The sequence below is a fragment of the Cydia amplana genome, chromosome 11 (genome assembly GCF_948474715.1).
Source record: "Cydia amplana chromosome 11, ilCydAmpl1.1, whole genome shotgun sequence".
Classification (NCBI taxonomy): domain Eukaryota; kingdom Metazoa; phylum Arthropoda; class Insecta; order Lepidoptera; family Tortricidae; genus Cydia; species Cydia amplana.
The window spans coordinates 4,686,142-4,694,536 of NC_086079.1; the positions used below are offsets into that span (position 1 = coordinate 4,686,142).

Below are 8,395 nucleotides of genomic sequence, written 5' to 3' on the forward strand. Positions count from 1 at the left end.
TTCGATTGTATTAATACGCACCGACGGCGAGGTAGCGAGTGTTGCAGGCGTGCTCTTGCACCAGCAGCGAGCGGTTCCGGAACCACCCGACCAGTCAGCGCAGGTCCTCGAACTTGGTGATCTCGTCTCTGGAATTCTCTACCAGTCAGGCGTAAGGCAAACAGAGATTGGTATTGGTATGTAGGATATAAAAGCGACCGTATGTCGAACAGCTAATCTGGTTGCTGGCAGTATACATCTTTCGTGCAGGTATATTATACTGTTAAATCGTACCTATGGTAAAAAAGTGACGAACTCAGAAAGTGACGATCTCAGAAAGTGACAAAGTCAGAAAGTGGCGTTCTCAGAAAGTGACGTACTCAGAAAGTGACGTCCTCAGAAAGTGTCGTACTCAGAATGTGACGATCTCAGAAAGTGACAAAGTCAGAAAGTGACGAACTCAGAATGTGACGATCTCAGAAAGTGACATACTCCGCCTGAACCAAATAAATAATCATAACATTTCTATGGCACAGATTCAACAGTTACAATTTAACATTGCAATGTTGTCCCTTAACCATCCAATCCATTACTTATCAAACAAAATCATAACATTCATAAACCCGTACGGTAAAACCACCCCTGTCCCAATTAAAATAAAACCCACATTACAACTGCCTCAGATACTGGTCTGAACAGTCCAAATTCTACAGGTTTCTTTGTACCATTACGGCTTCCTTTCCTTTATCATATTTAACGGCCGATCTTAAGATAGCGTGTGGCCGGCATCACTTCACCGAAACAAAACACTCTCGCATTTACACATTTTTTGCGGGGTGGAACATACTGAGCGGTGGTACGCCGAGCGCCGCGACGTTACTGATGTTGGCCGAAAGCACCTTACTTAATTCAGAATCTTGAATGACTAAAGGGGCCCACTGATTAACAGTCCGCCGGACGGTATCGGCCTGTCAGTTGTTCGGAACTGTCAAAATCAGGGATCGGATACCGGTATTTTTTGTATGGGAACAGAAACGGTATTTTTTCGTTCTTTGCTAATTACTTCATTTCTAATTGGGCAATCTAATAATACGAAGTCGTAACCTAAAAACACAACTGAGTCCTACATTTCGAGTATAAAATAATTCGAAAAATATGGTTATTTCTAAGTTTTTGCAAGAAACCGGTTCCGATCCCTGGTCAAAATTTTGTTCCAACTGACAGGCCGATACCGTCCGGCGGACTGTTAATCAGTGGGCCCCTTTAAGGATAACTCACGCTAGACCGGGCTGCCGGCTTTTCTATGACGGCTGATCGGTAATCACGTGGTGGTTTCCATAGAAAACGAAGCGCCGGAAGCTCCATCGGTGCGATCCTGTGGTTCCAGAACACATGGAATATTGGCGTATATTAGAGCCTTCCGGACGATGTTGTTGAGAGCGTGATGTCGAGAATATCTCCCTGAACAACGACAGAAGCCCAACGCGTGATGGAAATTTGCTTCCACAATGGATCCGCAGATACATTTATGGGGTACACAAACATCGCAGCCCAGACGGAATGTCACTCTTTAATGTTTTAGTATTGTATAGAGGAGGAGGAGGTGTTGTACAATTTAATAATGTATAAGAGGATCTTAGTTAGGATGCTAGTTAGGAAAGTATGTCGTGCATGTCACGATGTGATGCACCACTTTAAGATATAACAGCGTTGGGAGTCGTGGTATCGCAAGGGTCTCCATTGTTTTCCAAAAGGTTTTAAGTCATAATGTATTGTATGCCCGCATTTTCGTTAGTCATAATAAATAATCTATCTAACCTAACCTAACCTATCTATAGGATTAGCCTTACGAAAATCCTGATAAGTTAACGGTTTCAGTTTTAGGACTAATGATAATATGACAATACATTATGACTTAAAACTTTATGGGAAACAAAGAGACCCCGGTATCGCAACGCTGCGTTGCACGACGCATCATCTCTCCGTGTGTCCACACTTAAAGAACCAGAAGATTTACGGAGCTGAATCAAGAATGGGCCCATTTGCAGTCATTTCTGCCGTCGCCATATCATTATATATCATATCAGCGGCTCATCATTATATATCAAGATGCGTTTTTATCATAAATATTTCAATGATGCCCGCTTTGAGATGATTTAATGTCACTACTTTTTAATGTCACGGGCAGTTTTTATCATAATTGTTTGCTTTACTAGAGCTCGTGTAGTGTTTAATGTACCTACCTATGTATTGTTACTCATTTTTTTTTAAAGACTGCGTTAAACAGTCTTTACTCTAAAAGGTTTGTATAGTCACCTGTAATAATATGTTACTCTACGAAGGCTACAAAAATATGAGACACGGTCTTATGTCTCTACAAATAAGATCGTGTCAGATATTTTTGCGGCCTAAACTTGGCATACACTGTCGTTTATTCAATTTATTCCGTTCAATATGTATCCCAGGATACAAGAAAGTAACTTGTTTTGGATATACTGCATTGCAACCTGACACCTCGTTTCGCCTTACGCTTTTCAATCACACCGGCTGATTCGGGTAGCCTTTGGTCCCCTTTACCCTTTCCGCGACGAGTTCACTTTACCATAAGGCATAAACCATAGACAAACGAATACTAAGACATGGACTCGTGCAGTGGCGTAGCTGTGCGTGGGCGAATGGGATCTTCGTCTACGGCCTCGCACTTAGGGAGGCCCCGCAAAGCAAACCTTTTTATTACCTTGAGAAAACACATTGAAAAGGGCCTCGCAGATGGGGTTTTCGCCCACCCCTAGATTGGTTCATGCTACGCACTGGGATCGTGGTCAGTATCAGGGTTGCATTTGGAGCGGATGATCTGCCTCCACCGGTTTCTGTCCAACGCGTCTCTGACGACCGTATAGAAAACAGAGGATGACGAAACTTTAACGTGCTCGGTCCATCTTATTGGTGAACGACCGCGTGATTGCCTTCGGTGTTTCCAATCACAGTGAGTTTTTCCAAACTTTCGTCGCCTCTGCGCACTGTGTGACCGAAAGACATGGAAAGAAGTGCTAAATATTAATTAGGGCCGGTACAGACTGACTGCAACCCGACTGCAACTTGTATGGGAACTGCACGCCGACGTTGCAGTTGGCGTGCAGTTCCCATACAAGTTGCAGTCGTGTTGCAGTCCGTCTGTATCGACCCGTAAGAGGGGCGTAAAGTTAGGAAATCAGGGGTTTTTACAAACTCTTATTAAACTTGCAATGTAGGTATGTAACCATGCTTGTACGGGTCAAATCTTGCAAGTTAAATTTGACCCACTTTCACTTTGAAGCTGGAAATTTGCAAACATATTATGTAAGTAAATAGGATGACAGTGCAATATTATTGTGACATGGAGCTGATCTGATAATGTAGACAGGTGGCCATAGGAACTCTGTGATAAAACAACACAACATACTTGTGATTGGGTTTGTTAGAATTGTCTCGATGAGTATTCGTTGACTGTTGTTGAAAAGCTTGTATCAAAAATGTTTTTTTTGACAATTCAGTTGTCAATTCGCGGCTAAAATATTGTACACGACGCGTCTTAGTATTCTTTAGACTATGCCCAAACATGAATAATCCATAAACAACAGATAAACAAGACTGCATATTAGAAATATTAGAATGCAACTTTATACGGAGATAGTAGGGTTTTCTTTTTATTTAGCTTTTGTTTACTTTCACTTAAGAGACTACATTCTGTCCTGCGTTAATTAAGAATCAACTGTTTTATTTATTTATTTAAATAGGTATAGTCTCTGACCATGAAAACACTATTATAGTTTGTCAAAAGACTGTCTCATTTCAAACATAGACAGAGAGAATCATACTATCTTTTTTTTTCATTCATTCATTCATTCTGACACTAGTAGGTACTAGCACCCAAAAGAAATGGATGGGTATTGTTCTGTATGCTAGTTTTGTGATCTACCTACCGAGTCAGTAATAAATCAGACGTCAATGCAAACGGTCGTTTTACTTGCTATCGCCCCCGGTTCCATATATATCATCTGGCTAACGAGGATAATTCGCGCGTTTAAATCATGTCGCAGTCGTATTTAGGAAATTTGCCTATTTTCGATCATAAGACTACCGAGTGGGCGATATTCAAGAGCCGGTTAACGAAGTTTTTTCTAGTGAACAGTATATCGGAAGCAGATAAAAAAAGTGCTATAACGATTACACATTTGTCGGATGAAAGTTATCGGTTAGTGCGCAATTTAGCTTATCCGAAGGAGATAGATTCCTTAACGTATGACGCGCTGGTTTTATTACTCGACGAACATTTCAAACAAAAGCAGTGTACTTTTGCGGATAAGGCGAAATTTTTCGGAGCGATGAAGAGTGCAGGCGAAACGCTGAGCGAATGGGCGGCAAGACTAAGAGGTCTGGCAAGTTATTGCGATTTTGGTACTGCCCTGGAGACGAACCTCAGGGATCGTTTCGTGCTCGGTCTGGGCTCAGGTTCCGTGCGCGATAAACTATTCGAGCAAAAGCCATCATCATTAACCTTTGCCAAGGCTTTAGAGTTGGCAGAACAGACGGAGAGTGCCCGAGAAGCGAAATTAACTACAATTAAGGAGGAGCCAGTTTTTCGAGCGCAAACGGAGGGTGGATATCGCGGTGGCGCGAGAGGCGCGCGCGGTCGCGCGAGCGGCAGCGGTCAGCGGGATCCACGTTCGACGCCCGAGCAGTGTGCGGTTTGCGGAATGAAAAATCATACGGAAATCAATTGTCGTTATAAATCGTACAAGTGTCAAAAGTGCGGCAAAAAGGGTCACTTAAAGAAAGTTTGTGGTGAAAGTGCGCGAGTGCATAACGTTTCCGTTGGCGAATCGTCGTCGTTGAATCGCAGCGAGGTAGATGACTGTGAGGAATGTCAAATGTTTAACTTAAGGTATGTAATTACTAAGCCGATAGAATTAAATGTATTAATTGGAAATAAACAATTACAAATGGAACTTGATTGCGGGTCTGCTACCTGTGTTATGTCAGAAGAGTTATATAATCACATGTTTTCCGAGTATAAATTGTTAGATAGTGATATTAGAATGTGTTTGTATGACGGACATAAAATTCAACCTCTAGGATTTTTTTTATGTCACTTGACCTATAATGGGCAGAAAAAGGAATTAAGGGTTTTTGTAGTCAAAAACGGAGGCCCGCCCCTATTAGGAAGGGATTTTATGTCCGCATTTAACTTGACATTAACGCAAAATGTAAACAATAAAAACTTATCAGCTGACGGCGATGTGGCTACATTATTGGAACAATATCCTGAGTTGTGGCAAGACGAGTTAGGAACGTTTAATAAATTAAAAGTACATTTACAATTAAAGCCTAACAGTGTTCCGAAATTTTTTAAGCCCCGCGCAGTTCCATTTGCATTAAAAGGGCAAGTTGAACGTGAGTTGGACAGATTGGTCAGTTTAGGTATTTTGGTACCGGTTAGTTATTCACAATATGCCACCCCTATCGTACCGGTATTGAAAGAAAACGGAAAAGTTAGGATTGCTGGCGATTTCTCGGTGACTCTTAACAAAGACCTGATTATCGATAAGTATCCCCTACCGAAAATAGAGGAAGTATTTGCAAAACTAGGAGGAGGGGAGCATTATAGCAAAATAGATCTAAAAAACGCGTATAATCAATTTGTACTAAGTGACGAGTCACAAGAGCTCACGACCATCAATACACAGAAAGGTTTGTATAAATATACTCGTCTTGTGTATGGATTGGCCAATGCGCCTGCTATATTTCAAAAGTCTATGGAGATGTTACTTTCAGGTATCGATGGAGTAAGTTGTTGGCTCGACGACATCTGTATTACCGGGCCCGATAAAATAACACATCTGGATCGGTTACAAAAAGTATTGCATAGGTTAAATGAAGCAGGGCTTAGATTGCAAAAGGAAAAGTGCGAGTTTTTCCAAAATTCTGTAACTTATCTCGGCTACTCAATTAGTAAAAGTGGGTTGCAAAGTAGTTTCGCTAAAGTCAAGGCCATATTGGACTCGCCTGATCCTACCAATGTTGCAGAGGTTAGGCGTTTGGTAGGGATGATTAATTATTATAGGAATTTCATCCCTAATGCGTCTAGTGTGTTGCGGCCCTTATACGATCTGCTCGGAGCGAAGGCTCAGTGGGAGTGGGGCGTGCGTCAGCGAGAGGCTGCGCAACGCGTAAAACGTGAGTTGGCGTCGGAAAGAGTCCTGGCCCATTTTGACCCCACAGCACAACTCGTTTTGGGGGTAGATGCGGGACCCTCAGGCTTGGGAGCGGTACTTAGTCAACGTGATGTCACCGGAGTCGAGCGGCCGCTCGCTTTCGCGTCAAGGTCACTTTCGGCTAGTGAAAAAAATTATAGTCAACTTCACAAAGAAGCGACGGCTATAATATTTGGAGTAAAAAAATTTCATCAGTATTTGTACGGTCGAAGCGATCCATTTATTTTGAAAACTGACCACAAGCCGTTGATATCTATATTTAATAATAAAACGGGAATTTCAATGACGACAGCGCTGCGGTTGCAAAGGTACGCAATAATTTTGTCCGCTTACAATTACAATGTGCAGTACACGTCGGGCGATAACAATGTAGTGGCCGATTATTTTTCCCGCGCACCGTTAGCGGATACTTGTTGCAAAAGTGACCATGAGCATGATACCTATTCCTCATTAAAGTTTTTGAATTCATGTTCACCGGCTGTTTTACATAAAGACATTCAGCAAGCGACCGAAACTGATAATGTATTACAAACCGTTATTAAGTACATGCAACGGGGGTGGCCTAGGAAAATCATATGTACGTCGATACTTCCTTATTTTCGTAATAAGGCAGATTTACAGTATGAAAATGGGTGCTTATTGCGGGGCCACAAGGTTGTAGTTCCCGCAGCACTCAGGGTACGCGTATTAGATGAATTGCACAGTTCCCATCTGGGAATTGTAAAGATGAAAAGTAATGCACGAAGTAGGATGTGGTGGCCAGGTATAGATAACGATATTGAGCAGAGGGCCGGCTCGTGCGCGACGTGCGCCGTTATGCGCGCCGCGCCGGCGCGAGCGCCGCCAGCGTCGTGGCCGCGCCCGGGCGCACCCTTCCAACGCGTTCACATCGACTATATGGTAATCGGTTCTCGAACGTATTTGATACTGGTAGATGCGTACAGTAAGTGGATAGAGTGTTGTCATATGGAAAATGGAACGGCAACTAAGGCGTTAATTGGCAAGTTAAAGCAAATATTTTCATGTTTTGGCATCCCTAACTTGCTTGTATCTGACAATGACGTAAAAATTGCTTCCGCGGAATTTAGAGAATTTTGTTCCAGTAATGGTATTAAACACATGACGTCACCTATCTATCACCCGTGTAGTAACGGCCAGGCGGAAATAAGTGTAAAAATTTGTAAAAATATCCTAAAATCGATATTAAAAGAAAATTTGCCAATACAAACTGTACATGACTCTTTACGAGAATATTTGTTTACATACCGAAATACTGTACATACTTCTACTGGGGCGACACCTGCAAAATTAATGTTTGGTCGCGAATTAAGGACACGATTAGACTTATTACTGCCAAAAGATAGTGACCCAACATTTTTGTTGCAGGAAGCCTCTAATATTAGTCGGGAATTTTGCACCGGCGATTTAGTATGGGTTAGATGGTATATTGATAGAAAAGAAAGTTGGGTAAAAGGAAAAGTGCTAAATTCAATAGGCCGTAGAATGTATAACGTATTTGTAGCTGATTATAATACCGAATGTATTCGTCATGTTGACCAAATGTTTAAGCGTCAGGAAACAGAACCCGATTTAATAAGTGAAACCGTTATGTCACGGTCACAATCAATTTCACCCCCACCTGCTCCACCTTCGGCTACCATTGAACCTGAACCGAGCAGAGAGCTTCCAGAAATTGAGTTAAGTGAGAATAATGAACCCGCAGAGGGCAGGGAGGAGTGGAATGACTGTGAGGGCGCTGACACAGAGGGTGAACGAGAAATGCCTCATGTGCCGCCAGCGGAGGCTCCACCTCTGCCGCAGGCAGCCGCCGGTTCTGATAACACGGCTGATCATAATGAGGATTTGCCGTCCGCCCATCAACGCTTGCGTCCCAGGGTCAACGTAGATTTTAAGAAGTATTTTTAAGTTTAAGCACCTGTTAATTAGTGTGTTTGTTTGTTTAACAGGTTCCCAAATTAATGTTGGAGGGATGTTCTGTATGCTAGTTTTGTGATCTACCTACCGAGTCAGTAATAAATCAGACGTCAATGCAAACGGTCGTTTTACTTGCTATCGCCCCCGGTTCCATATATATCAGGTATACTTTTTTTGTTTTATTTACTAACAAATGGTTTGACCAACTATAGTACCTACTTAATTCG

The 8,395-nt window shown here is 42.3% G+C and overlaps 1 protein-coding gene across 1 annotated transcript; it reads left to right on the forward strand.

The window, feature by feature from the left end:
* Positions 1-4,049: 4,049 nt before the first annotated feature.
* On the forward strand, positions 4,050-8,159 carry LOC134652262 (uncharacterized). The gene is made up of 3 exons (XM_063507433.1): positions 4,050-4,875; positions 6,997-7,176; positions 7,957-8,159. Exons 1-3 carry the CDS (start codon positions 4,050-4,052, stop codon positions 8,157-8,159), a joined length of 1,209 nt encoding a protein of 402 aa, XP_063363503.1.
* Positions 8,160-8,395: the final 236 nt, after the last annotated feature.

Coding starts and splice junctions, on each gene's coding strand:
- LOC134652262 (XM_063507433.1), top strand. CDS start 4,050: ATGTCGCAGTCGTATTTAGGAAATTTGCCTATTTTCGATCATAAGACT. Junction 4,876..6,996: donor TCGCAGCGAGGTAGATGACT/GTGAGGAATGTC, acceptor TGTGGTGGCCAG/GTATAGATAACGATATTGAG. Junction 7,177..7,956: donor GATACTGGTAGATGCGTACA/GTAAGTGGATAG, acceptor ATGAACCCGCAG/AGGGCAGGGAGGAGTGGAAT.